Raw genomic sequence first — 14429 nt, 5'->3', positions numbered from 1 at the left:
TAAATAAATGTATTTTGATAAATTCGTCTTTTATTTAAATAGTTATCTTGTATCTGATAGCTAGAGGATAGGTAATAATTACCTACTCTTGGTTATTACTATCCCTACAGCTTTTTTTTTATTCATCGGTCAACTTTATTTTATTACTATCTAATGTACCTACCTAAGTCAGGGGTGCGAAACTGCTCGCTTCCGGCAAACTCGGCTCAGCATTGCTCCGAGCAGTTATTAGGGTTGGCACAACTTGACATCTCTTTACGGTCACGACCACAGATAAGATAATGATTATTTTCGCGCCTAATCACAGAATAAATAATAGTACACTACGTACAGAAGGCTCACTGTATAACAAAACCCTAATTGTTTAGGTATATAGCAAACGGGCTTAAACGTTGCCAATTAGACATTTTATATGTATATATTATACTTCCGCGTAGTCAGCATTTTTGTCATTGTTCCTGCAACCAGCTGCGATGCAATGTTTACTTGCTTTAAACATATTGGTATGCGACACCAGATCTGGTGACGGCTGCGGAGTGACACACGCCTGGCCTAATCGAAATGATTGTAGCTATCTAGTCTTTGCATACGGTGTATATAAAACCTAGCTCCTCTTGTATGTAGTACAGTTTACAAAAACGCAATGACAGCTATTCCTTTTGAATGTTCATGAAAAAAGGCGTTTTAGTCAAGTAACCATAGGTACATAAACCCTAAAACCTCACAACCTTTTGGACGCCAATGACGGATATATCGGCACCGCAGGTCCAACGCCAAAGACGGATTAATCGGTCACAGACCACAGAGCAACATAGACCTACGTGCATGTGCATAAAGTTCAATTTCAATTTTGATACTTAAGTAGGTGACGTGGCGTCCGAGTGACAGCTTTTCTGTTTGACACGGCGTCGAAGAGGTTAAAACCAAATTCAAAGTGTCAAATGAAAACCAAAACAAGACAGTAAAACATTTCATTCAATTTTATTAAAAAAATGTTACATTTATACAGTTTATGTTATAACAATCCAGAGTTTCGGTGACAAACATCCTTACAATTTCATTTTCAGTCTTACAAAATACATTACAAAAAAAACTATGAAAACATCGGTAACGTCACATAATTGCCAGAAATGAGTATACTATTTTCTCAAGAATACTAAAAAAACAACATAATAAAACTAATAACTGGCTCGGATCTCTTCAAGAGATGTAAACTAGTGGTACACAGTAAGCATCAAAAATAGCCAAACAAAGTACTCAAAAATTAGAATTAGGTAGATCATTTGTGGTATTTTCTATAAAAAGGGACCTTATTGTCGATGGCGCTTACGCCATTATTAACGATATAAATACAATGCCGCGCGGCGCTGTGCGGCGTAAGCGCCCTCGACAATAAGGTCCCTTTTCATAGAAAATGCCCCATTAGAGCCTGCGTAGCTTTTGCTGCTAACTGTATATAAAAAAAATATTTATGTGCAGATTTCAAGTGTATAAGCTACAAAACATATCCCACCCTAACCACCCTTACGTATATTTATCTATATATATATATATATCAATCCCTATTTCCCTCGGTCACAGCATCACGTTCACGCGTGAACGGGTCGATAAATTTCGCTAATTCGTCTATCTATCACGGTTCATGAGATACAGCCTGGTGACAGACAGACGGACAGCGGAGTCTTAGTAATAGGGTCCCGTTTTTACCCTTCGGGTACGGAACCCTAAAAATTAAGACTACGAATAAAAAAGATAGATATAGGTGAAACAAAGTTCGCCGGGTCATCTAGTATTAAATAAAGCCGTCTCCGTCAGTAGCAAAAGACGGCAAAATTTAAAAATGTAGGCGCGAAGCGTTGTCCTCCCATAGAAAATTCGCATTTCGCGCCTTTTTCTACTGACAGAATCGGTGTGCCAGAGTATAGTATTCCAGTTAACTAACGCTTCCTAAATACTTAATTAAAACACACTCATAACAGGTATAAAACAACACTGATGTGTTTCTCCCAAACTCCGGATTATTTAAAATAGGGCATATCTTACAGCTATATAGTACAAGTATTATTTTCAAGTGCTAGGCTGATTTTAGAGCGCGATATAACTGTTTATTGTCATACTACTTAAGTCTAATGAATTACTTGTTTTATTTAGTTAGATAGACATACTCCATCGCGGACTTTTTTGTAGCCCAATGATAGAGAGAAAATTCCACCATACATTATGTTGTTATATCTCAAAAGGATTTGGCAGCGTTTTCGATTAAAACTCTTAGCCAGTGTGATTTTTTTTCTGACTTCATTATCGTCATATTTCAACCAATTTACACAAAACCTTTACAAATTATACCCCTTAACCTTTCTCAAGAATCACTCTATTCATAGGTGAAAACCGCATAAAAATCCGTTTAGTAGTTCTCACTGAAATTATTACGATTTACTAACTTCTCGCTTAATAGTTGGGACAAAATACGGGCCTATAGTTGTCGTCGTGCACGGTCCCAATATACTTGAGCACGGCTACCACCAGTTTTGACACAGACATATTCGCTCGCATCTACATAACTTACGTTCTATGCATCTCGCTCGTACTGGCATATTAGTGCCTATATGTGACGTTATCAATCAAAAGGTACCACATTGTCGCTTACCATAATGACGAAAATTGCTTGTATTAAACCGAAAAACCTGTCAGAGCGACAATGTGGTACCTTTTACTTGAAAACGACACATAAATTGTCTGTCCAACAACTTTGTCAATAGAGATAAAGCGCGAAATTCAAATTTTCTGAGACGATAATAATCCTTCGCGCCTACATTTTTTAAATTTGCCGCTTTTTTTCTACTGACGGAAATGGCTTGAAAGACTAAAATATCTATGTTCAAATTAGTAAATTAATAATATACTAATTTGATCATTTAAAAAAATGCATATTAGTCTGTCAGCCATTTCCGTCAGAAAAGAGCGGGAAATTTAAAAAATGTAGGCGCGAAGAGATCGTCCCATAGAAAATTTAAATGTCGCGCCTTTTGCTACTGACAAAGTTGTTTAACCAGCTATAATAAACTGTACATTACTTTTTAGGTTATAAAAGTACCGTGAAGCATGATGCCAAAAGTAACCGTTGTGAATTTATTTGTGTCGTTTTCAAGCAAAAGGTACCACATTCTCGCTTGCCATCTGCAGGCAGGTTTTTCGTATAAAGATACAAGCAATTTTCTTCCTTATGGTAAGCAACGATGTGGTTGTGGTAAGCTACCTTTTGATTGAAAACGTCACATTTACTGTTAAACTAATGCATCTGAATTCTGAACGCAACTCTAGAATCAGCCTACCACATCTTCAATAACGAGTCCTACAGCAAAATTGACTTCATACGAAAATATACAACATACTCAAAGTCAAGCACACAATGAAAGTGCCAAATTGCCAAAATACAAGCACAATTTGTATCAAAACAATAACAAAGACTATTAATTCGACAAAATTGTTGTAGATGCGATATTTTTTCAAGGGATAGTTATACTTTTATCTTATTTACCCTTCACAACGATAATTCATCGAAATCGCGAAATTCATGGAAGATTCTTATACAAATGGAACAGAAACATCGTAATAGCAACTAAATACGATACCTACTCAAGCACAACTATTTACATGTTCTTATAAAAATAATACATAAAGTGACTCGCCCAATTCGATAAATGTACACTAATCTGAGAAGGCGATTTCCCATTAACAGTAATATTATTGTTTTACATAATCTGTATACCTAGAAATTTGCGTGTAGACACGCCGTAATATACATATTACTTACATACTTATATATATTATAAATGCGTACTACATTTGGGTCCAGGGTCCTTTGTAACAAAAATAAAACTAATTTATTATAATAAGGACCTTTATTAATTATACTAAATTAAAACTAACGAAGGATTACACGATACCCAGACTCGTGGCGTAAATAGGTCAATTCCGATATCGGTCGTTAAAATAATCACAGAATTATATTAATACGTCTTTTAACTGATATATTCATCGATTTATACATGTAAATTTCGAGCACTATAAGTTAAGGGTTAAAACAAGAACAAAAATGTTCCTACTTTAAAAATCATATACTCCCGAGACAGTATTTACATTGCACATTTTGCGACTTTTATACATAGCTCTGTACCCCAGAACTTACACTTTGGTTAAATTTTATTACAGAATTTTGGTTCTCGATTATAATTTTGAATATACATTGGGACCGATTGAACTAGATCCTGTAGATGCCGACAGGCACAAACGGTTCTACCGTATGAACACAAATGCATCAACCACTACAGACCGAACCTTCAAAATCCACAATTCAGAACCACTAGACACCATCACGATAAATTAAATCCTCAACCGGGCATGACACAACATCCTTCATTATTTCAAGCCCGTAAGGGTCCTAACGCGATTTCTATTAAAAATGCATACTGTGAGTTGGCGGGGAGTGACTAAGTTTTCTGTGTTATTCAATTTTTGTATTAAATTTGAGGATCTGCCATCTTGTGGCCTAAATCGGAAACATGAACTTGACATTGACACTTCACGTTAAAGCAGGTGCCGCCCCCTACAATTCACGCACGCTACCTTGCGCGTCGTAGGTTCTGTCATCTTGGGGCCTAAATAACTAACTTACAGTTCATGCACGCGCCTTATATGTCACTTGAATGTTCATGCCAAATTTCATATTACTTCAGCATGTTGTTTTAAAACGAGAGCGCAACTTCGATCATACGACGGCGGCTACGTTCTAAGGACTCTAAGACTGCGCACGATCGCAAACTCAAAACTGTGACGCGCCGTCATAACCGCAATTGCGTATGGACCAGGCGTGGCTCACTCCGCGATTTCGTCGCTACGATACAAGTACACGCGGCCCACACCAATTTTGGTGTCTAGCAGGAGTGCCGCGCACCGCTGCGGAACGGACGCCTGCTCGCGCCTACGCCACCTGGCGGTCATATCTGTCGTAATAGACGCGTTTTGTTAGAGAGTAAACCTTATGTACCAAGTACTATTATTTATCCTGTGGTATGGGCTAAACGTAAACAGCACAAAACAAATGTATATCATGCTCGGTCAAGATCTCTGACGCAGCACCATGAGCCTATCCATAACGTCCGTAGTAGTACTCCGTGTACTATTTGACGGGCGGCGCGGCGTCGGGCTGGGGCTGCGGCGGCGGCGGGGGGAGCTCCTTGTAGGGCTCGCTCTTGTAGGAGGCGTCCGAGTGGTTGGAGGAGTCCTGCTTGAAGGCCTCCTTGGCCTCCTCGCCGTAGGGCTTGGGCTTCTGCTCGTGCTCGCGCTGCTGCCGGCGCCGCTGCTTGGACCACAGCTCGTGGCAGTCCTGCCACGTCGGCAGGGAGGGGCCCGGCATCCTGAATACATTACGTTTGAGAGTTCGTTCGTGAATCTTATTGCAACGAGATAAGGTTCACGAACGGTCAGGTGTCGCTGTTGGAACAGAAATTATGTAACATACGCTGTTCTAAAAGAATTCAGACTTTACCTAATCTATACTCACCGGTCTGGAATCACATTATTCAGCTAAGGACTCTCGAGCGCATCTTAAGCTGTCATTCTTTTATCAGGATCAAGTTCCAACGTCCTATCCAGCAGACTAAGAGCGTGAAGGCGAACCGATCGCGCAATTAGCGTTTATAGAAAGAAGCTAATACTACAAGTGTTTTATACTCACTGGTCTGGAACCACATTCTTCAGCCACGGACTCTTGAGGGCGTCCTCCGCCGTAACTCGCTTGTCCGGGTCCAACTCCAACATCCGGTCTAGCAGAGACAGCGCGTGCGCGGGCATGAAGGCGAAGTGGTCGCGCACGCAGCGCTTGTGGAAGCGCTTGGGGCGCAGCGTGTGCCACAGCGGCAGGTTGACGACGTTGGGCCACACGCCGGGGACGGGCGTGCCGCACACGCGCGAGATCATCTCCAGCTGCATCATTTCCACGTTCGCCTAGAATAACAAGTGATATGTTCCTTTTTGGTTGCTCAATGTTGGGTAGGTATTGCGAGCGATCTCGGTAACGGCCATACAAATTTATTAAGTGGTGCGAAATTTGATTTTTGAGGGGGAACTTTCCGTTAATTTTAACGAAGTCTGATTTGAGATGGCCTCAGTTGAAGTGTCTTCATTTGAGGTGTCCTCACCTCGAACAGGGCGCTCGAGGAACAGCACATGAACGTCGAATTGGTATATTTAAAGCGTCGCGACTGGTACCTCATCACACACATTATTAAGGTGGCTTCATTTGAGATGGCCTGATTAGAAGTATCCTCACTTTTGGGTGTCCTGATTAGAGACCATATTGAGGCGGCGTCATTCGAGGTATCCTCACTAGGATCAGGAGGACCGAGGGGGGGGGGGGGTCTATACCACAGCGTGATCACTGTTGATGTGGGACGCACCTGGAACACGGGGTGCTTGAGGAACAGCTCCCCCAGGATGCAGCCCATGGACCACACGTCGACGGCGGGTCCGTAGCGTTCCTCGCCCAGCAGCAGCTCCGGGGGTCTGTACCACAGCGTGATCACTTTGTTGGTGTAGGGTCGCGCGCGGTCCTCGGCCGACCATAATCGCGCTAGACCGAAGTCGCCGAGCTTCACTTCGCCTCTGAAAAGTTTATAAACAAAATTGATGTAATTAAAAAACCTAAAAAAGCACGATTTTTATAAAAAAAATTGCAAAAATCGGGGTCATTAACTCGAGCAAAATCTTTATAGCGCGATTCAGGAATTTTACTAGACCGAACAACTACATCTAGTATGAGATTCGTGAACTAAATAAAAATTGCATGCAGCTGTCACCATTCCAAGAATTTTAACAACGCGATTCAGGATTTTTTGTACACGGAACAGCGCCATCTAACGTGCGATTCGTTAACTAAACAAAAGTGACGACGCTGCTGAGGACCATTATACCAAAAAAAACTTATTAGCGCGATTCAGGACTGCTACTACACGTAATAACGCCTTAAAGCGTACGTTTCATGAGCTAGACGAAAATTGCATGCAGCTGGGGTCAATATTCCAAGAAGAATCTTGATAGCGCGATTAAAAATTGATTCAAGATTGATTTTCAAGATTGTTACGTACACGAAGCAGCGCCATCTAACGTGCGATTCGTAAGCTAAATAAAGAAGAAATCCCAAGAAAAAGGAGTGCGATTCAGGATTTTTCTACACTCAGAACACAAGCAATTGTACTCACCTATTGTTCATAAGTATATTGCTGCACTTAATATCCCTATGTAGGAAATTCTTCCTGTGGCAATACGCAAGACCGTCGAGCAGTTGCCGCATGATACTCGCGTTGTGCGTCTCAGTGAAGTCCACCATTTTGGATTCCAGTAGACCCATCAAATCGTGGTCCATGTATTCGAATACTAGGTAGAATGAGCCTTTGTCCTGAAAAGTAATACTTTTATTATGGACTTTATTTTATACAAATTTGTTAAGGGGAGTGAATCAACTTTTTCTTGTCACTCGTTGCTATACTTGCTATATTTACGGACTCCTGGTTCAGTATTTAAATCCTCGTTAGTAGTTATAAGCCCTTTGCACAATGGGCCATCTACCAAGCTCTAAAATATGTGCCATTCTCAACCAAAAGGGTACTTATTGTCGATTGTCAGTAAGGCGCTATTCCCATATAGCTTCAATTAGAAATCAACCTTATCGACAAGCAACAATGTGGTACCTTTTGGTTGAAAACGTCACATATAAGCTGGTACAAGAGTGCGTCTAACAAACTGTGCTAGTATTGACAGTGATAGGATAGAATAAGAAGTAACAATAAGAAATAGTTGGTTCATCCAGGGGTATTACATTAGGAGCGGATGCCCATGCGTTCACCCTGACCCTAAAGCAGTCTTGTCTAGGATTTTCAAAAATAGCAATACGTCCTTCCTAAACTTCAGGGCATCCTGTTTATCAGTGACAATCTCCCTCAGAATGACGATGTTCTTATGGTTCAGCTAGCGAAGAATCTAGATTTTTCGAATGGCCGTGATGGAAGCCTGCCTCATTCTAAACATTTTTGAGAAAGAAACGTACCTTCCTAATTCCTAAAGTCCAAGGCGTCCTGTTTGTCAATGACAATCTCCCTCAGAATGACGATGTTCCTATGATTCAGCTGGCGAAGAATCTTGATTTCTCGAATGGCCGTGATGGAACCCTTCCTCATTCTAAGAAAGAAACGTACCTTCCTAATTCCTAAAGTCCAAGGCGTCCTGTTTATCACTGACAATCTCCCTCATTGACGATGTTCATATGGTCCAGCTGGCGAAGAATTTTGATTTCTCGAACGGCCGTGATGGAAGCCTTCCATTCTACACATTCTTGAGAAATAAACGTACCTTCCTAAAGTCCAAGGCGTCCTGCTTATCAGTGACAATCTCTCTCAGATTGACGATGTTCTTGTGGTTCAGCTGGCGAAGAATCTTGATTTCTCGAACAGCGGTGATTGGGAAACCCTCCTTCTCGTTCTCGAGGCGGACCTTCTTGAGCGCGACGAGCTGGTTGGTGTTTTTGTCGCGCGCTTTGTACACTTGCCCGTAGGTGCCTTCGCCGATTTGGGTTATCACCTGAAAATGGACGGGATTTTATTGTTTTTAAGTTCAAATGTACGCAAACTAAACGCAGTCATGAGTTACCGCTCCCTTGAACCAAGAACGCCGCAAGAACGTTTTAAGGTGGTTCGACTAGGTTACCCAAAGCTTAAACCCCGCTAGATGGCGTCACTTTCGCAAATTTTCAGGTTTTATTTTTTTGTGGAATAGTGTTGGTATCTGTATACTTAAAAGTATGTTTAGCGCACTCTTTACATAAATATTGAACTATTATAATAAACATTGAATACTTCATTAGTGCAAAAAACACTTTTAAAGTCGATAGAGTGTTTCTGTCATGCTATTTCCTACTATTACTCACACATGCAAACAGTGTTTCCGTGATGCTTGTAGTAGACAATTTCATGCAGTGTAAGTATGCTGCAATGGCGTTGCGGTATGTTCGTGGAAATACGTGCAAGAGGATTCGGGTTCGAGACTGGTATGACAGGGGTACTTTTTTTGTCCTTTTTGTGTTATCTTATGTTTCTTATACCTTTTATTCTTCGAATTCTTGTCCGATTCCGATATAACCGAAATATATTTCAGTGATATCGGAAACGGCTCTAACGATTTCGATGAAATTTGCTGTAAGGGGTTCGATCTAGCTAGGTCTTATCTCTGGGAAAACGAGCATTTTTGAGTTTTTACTTATGTTTTCTTTTTCTCCCAGATGTTCAGTATTATTAATAAATTAGTTTATAACGTTTTATAAAAATATGTGACGTTTTGAACTAAAAGGTACCACATTGTCGGTTGTCGATTAGGTTGATTTCATTTTGAAGGTTTATGGAAATATGACAACAATAAGTAGGTACCCGTTTGGTTGAAAACGCCACATATATTGAAAACCTGACTTTCACAAATCTCACCTTTTTGGGTTCTTCCAACTCAGAAAGGATGGAGAATACTGACGATTCTTAGTAGCACTAGCCCAAGGAAGTCCAGGTTTGTAAGTGTCAGGTATCAGTTTTCTTTAAAGCGCTAAATATAGTTCTACAAGTAAAGCAATCCCTTACTGCCCAGCCTCTATAGTATTTTTCAAACTGGAAGGGTACGATGATAGATTTCATCTCCATACAATTTATAACCTAATAATGCCAAATGTTGCAAAGTTATATTGAATTGAGATCTATCATCGTACCCTTGCAGTTTGAAATAGTTATTTACGATACAAGTGCGGAAAAGAGAAAATTCGAAACGAGTGGCGACAGATTAAAACACGACCGCAGAGTGTTTTAAATCGACACGAGTTGCGAATTACCTATTCGCACGTGTATCGTACAACGTTTTACAGTACATATGGCCCTTTAAACTTTCGACATATGCATGAAAAGTGCTCTTTACGCACTAGGGCGAGAAAGTTGCACCATATGTACTGTAAAATACTTTTTAGTACATATGGTGCTACATATACGTTACCGCCCTAGTGCGGTAATTAGTACAATACGTGCATATGTCGAAAATGTAAAGGGCCATAATTATGTACTGTAAAACGTTGTACAATACACGTGCGAAAAGGTAATTCGCAACTCGTGTCGATTAAAACACTTCCTTCGGTCGTGTTTCAATTTATCGCCACTCGTTGCCAATTTCCTACTTTTCGCACTTGTATCGTAATGTACTAATAATAAAGTAGTAATTGTAAAATAAAATTAATTTTTTTTTTATATTTTCTTTTGGATTCAAGTAGGTACAGTGAGTAACAACATTGCATGGCCTTCTAATTATAACTATTATAGAAAACGGGATATTTATCAGGTTTATTTATATTATTTATTTCTCGATATTTTGGCCGGTCTTGCAAGACCAGTCGTTGTGGAGATCCCTGGGGAGGCCTATGTCCAGCAGTGGATGTCTTGTTGGTGTAGATGGATTCACACAACAAATGAAATAACATTTTTTCATATTTGTTATCCGTAGTTGTCCCTGTACCTGAAAGAAAAATAATATCATGATAGCACAAAATCTCTAATGTTATAGGAAGAAAGATGATGCAACAATATGGATTCTAATAAAGTTATCATTTACTTACCTAGTAATAATTGTGTTTTTCATTCATAGACAAAATTCCATAATTTTCATCCCCAGGAAATGTTTTATTTTACTTTATTGCAGTGAGGATGGCCTGATTTTTTCTGGCTAATGAAGGAAAACATTTTATTTCCAAGAATGCCTTCATTTTGCACAATACCTAAAAAAAACCTAGAGTTAGTGACACATTGACTATTCGGCAACCAAAACAGTAATAATTACATTATATAGGTATTGTTCACTGCTTATATCTACCATTACGGAAGAAGTGAGAATTATTTTCTAAAAAGATCGGCACGAGAAAATTACAATGTACAATGAAGGAATGAAACTGTACCTACCTTACGAAACTTCACCATCATGAATTCCGCTTCAATTGAGTCTGAATTTTTCTGGATTTTCGCGGACCAGAACACCGATGATTTTTGTAACTTGATTTAGACGTTGCTATCATTTTCAATTTATACAAACAAATTGACACAATAAACATGACCCTATGTGTCAGTGTCAACACTGTCAAATAAAAATGGCAAAAATGCACTAAACATGACGGCACTGCAAATCCTGCCAGGTCGGCCAGGCAACGTCGCCAACGTCATAGAGTGGCAACGCCGCACGCAACGTATTTGTACACGACATTTGTGACACACACATACGTAAAATTGATGAAAAAATTACGTTGATTTATGTATGATTTCTGTATGAAACAAAGTTTTTCTATTAATTTAGCGCAAACGAATATTCGAAAGTAGATAAATGAGCAAATATTTGTGTAGTAATAGTGTGCAGTGCCTTAATTAAAGCAGATTGAATTTTGTATGAAAATCGAACCACCTTAAGAATGATAGTGTACGCTATAGAAGTAGCCTTCATGCTGTCAAGTAAAGTTTATATTTTGCTAGCTCTTACGGAGAATAGGTACTAAAGCTTAGTAGAAAGGGCAATCTAATTTGAACCTTAATTCGAACGGCGGTGTTGGCCGACGTGTTCAAACGTTCGACCTTTAATTCAAACCCACGACGTTCGAATGCTGGCTCGTATCAATGTATTTTTCAGAATTTATGTACGAAATATAATTCTAATCATTTGATATATCAATAGTTATACAGTACAAAGGTGTATGTAAAATTCTCTAATCGCTCTGGAACAGTTTCCCTTGACTAATTGACTATATGAAAATGAAATGAAATACTTTATTTCAGGCAACTAGTGCAAATACCTTAAAACTAGCATACATATTATAAAATAAAAAAAACTAAAAACTACACACATCATTGTTGTGATGTATTAGGCAACCCCGCAGTGTCAGACAGCCGGCTGCGGAACCGACGGAACTTGACACCCTTCGGCCAAAACTCCTCCTTGTTGAAGGTCGCTAGACGTGCAGTCGGAACGCTCACCATAAAATAATTAAAATTCGCATAGTAGCCCAATCCCCCTCGTGCATAATATAAGGCCTAAATGAGGCCTATGCCCTGTAGTAGCACAGAATAAATAATAGTACCAGGTACAGAAGATTCACTCTCTAACAAAACGCGTCTATTACGACAGATATGACCGCTAGGTGGCGCATGCGCGAACAGGCGTCCGTTCCGTAGCGGTTGGTAGCGGTGCGCGGCAATTACTATGGCTAGACCTCAGAACTGGGGGCGGCCGCATGTACTTGTAGCGGCGCGACGAAATCGCTGAGTGAGTCACGCCTGGTAGTAGTATAGGTATTAGGACAAAGTATATTATTATCAAGTGGAAGTAATCATCGTAAGCATTGTACATACTTAATCTCTAGATTTAAGTATGCGCCGTGCCCTACCAGGGCCCATGTGAGACCAACTATTATAACACCTGTGTACCTACCATGGATGCAATAAATATATGAGTATTAGTAATGTTAGATTTGTACAGACCTGGAAGCCGTCGACGCACTTCTCGCCCCAGTCCTTGGCGTGGTGCGTGGGTGTGGCCACGGGCACTACCTTGGACCCCCGCCGTTTCAAGATCCGAGGCCTTTTTAGTTTCGACAGCGACTGAAACGTTACATTTCAATAAATATAGTGATCTTAGTTTTCTCGTAATTGAACTGATCGAAAGAAAAAATGGTTTGATAAAAAGAAAAACTTTTTTAAAAGTCGGTTAAAATTTGTGTTTGTGGATGCTTGCGTATACAGGGTGGCTAAAAAATAAGTGCATTCCCGTTGCCAGGGACGGGAGGTTTTGGGATTATACTGAGCAACTTTTACTATGGGACCAACCACGAAATCGCGAAAAAAATTACCCTCCCATAGAAAATGGACCAGCCAAAATGTATAAAACAGCAAAAAAAATTTCGCGTTTTCGTGGTTGGTCCCAAAGTAAAAGTTGCTCAGTATAATCCCAAAACCTCCCTGGCAACTGGAACGGGAAAATTTCAAATTCTATTGACAGTTTTTTGTGGATTGGATCTTTTTTTTTTAATACCATGATGCTGGCAAACAAGCATACGGCCCGCTTGATGGTAAGCCGTCACCGTAGCCTTTTCCCTAAAAGGCGTCCAATTGTCGTTTTCATATGCCCCTATGTTGTAAATTTCATCGAAATCGCCAGCTCGTCGCCGCTCAGCTCCTCCGACCCCGGGATCACTGCTACTATACTGTACGTACGTTCTCCTTGCCCCTCCTGGAGTTGAACACGTGCGAGTACTGGTCGCTGGCGGCCGGCGGCGGCGTGCTGCCGTCCAGCTCGTCGCCGCTCAGCTCCTCCGACCCCGGGATCACTGCTACTATACTGTACGTACGTTCTCCTTGCCCCTCCTGGAGTTGAACACGTGCGAGTACTGGTCGCTGGCGGCCGGCGGCGGCGTGCTGCCGTCCAGCTCGTCGCCGCTCAGCTCCTCCGACCCCGGGATCACTGCTACTATACTGTACGTACGTTCTCCTTGCCCCTCCTGGAGTTGAACACGTGCGAGTACTGGTCGCTGGCGGCCGGCGGCGGCGTGCTGCCGTCCAGCTCGTCGCCGCTCAGCTCCTCCGACCCCGGGATCACTGCTACTATACTGTACGTACGTTCTCCTTGCCCCTCCTGGAGTTGAACACGTGCGAGTACTGGTCGCTGGCGGCCGGCGGCGGCGTGCTGCCGTCCAGCTCGTCGCCGCTCAGCTCCTCCGACCCCGGGATCACTGCTACTATACTGTACGTACGTTCTCCTTGCCCCTCCTGGAGTTGAACACGTGCGAGTACTGGTCGCTGGCGGCCGGCGGCGGCGTGCTGCCGTCCAGCTCGTCGCCGCTCAGCTCCTCCGACCCCGGGATCACTGCTACTATACTGTACGTACGTTCTCCTTGCCCCTCCTGGAGTTGAACACGTGCGAGTACTGGTCGCTGGCGGCCGGCGGCGGCGTGCTGCCGTCCAGCTCGTCGCCGCTCAGCTCCTCCGACCCCGGGATCACTGCTACTATACTGTACGTACGTTCTCCTTGCCCCTCCTGGAGTTGAACACGTGCGAGTACTGGTCGCTGGCGGCCGGCGGCGGCGTGCTGCCGTCCAGCTCGTCGCCGCTCAGCTCCTCCGACCCCGGGATCACTGCTACTATACTGTACGTACGTTCTCCTTGCCCCTCCTGGAGTTGAACACGTGCGAGTACTGGTCGCTGGCGGCCGGCGGCGGCGTGCTGCCGTCCAGCTCGTCGCCGCTCAGCTCCTCCGACCCCGGGATCACTGCTACTATACTGTACGTACGTTCTCCTTGCCCCTCCTGGAGTTGAACA

General features: G+C 42.0%; 1 protein-coding gene across 1 annotated transcript in view; it reads right to left on the bottom strand.

Annotated features, from left to right (window-relative positions):
* Positions 1 to 962: 962 nt before the first annotated feature.
* The window catches only part of LOC134746263 (cyclin-dependent kinase 12), a 29325-nt gene continuing 15858 nt past the window's right edge, over positions 963 to 14429 (bottom strand). Inside the window, exons 13-18 of the mRNA XM_063680605.1 lie at positions 12597 to 12716; positions 8407 to 8634; positions 7260 to 7456; positions 6459 to 6663; positions 5738 to 6006; positions 963 to 5417 (exon numbers count right to left, since the gene is read on the bottom strand). Coding sequence (XP_063536675.1) covers positions 5180 to 5417; positions 5738 to 6006; positions 6459 to 6663; positions 7260 to 7456; positions 8407 to 8634; positions 12597 to 12716 — 1257 coding nt within the window. The 3' untranslated portion in view covers positions 963 to 5179. The remainder of the gene's footprint in view (positions 5418 to 5737; positions 6007 to 6458; positions 6664 to 7259; positions 7457 to 8406; positions 8635 to 12596; positions 12717 to 14429) is intronic.

Source organism: Cydia strobilella, chromosome 12 (genome assembly GCF_947568885.1).
Source record: "Cydia strobilella chromosome 12, ilCydStro3.1, whole genome shotgun sequence".
Taxonomy (NCBI): Eukaryota; Metazoa; Arthropoda; class Insecta; order Lepidoptera; family Tortricidae; genus Cydia; species Cydia strobilella.
Note: the sequence above shows the minus strand (reverse complement) of the source record. Positions and strands in the feature narration are given on the sequence as shown.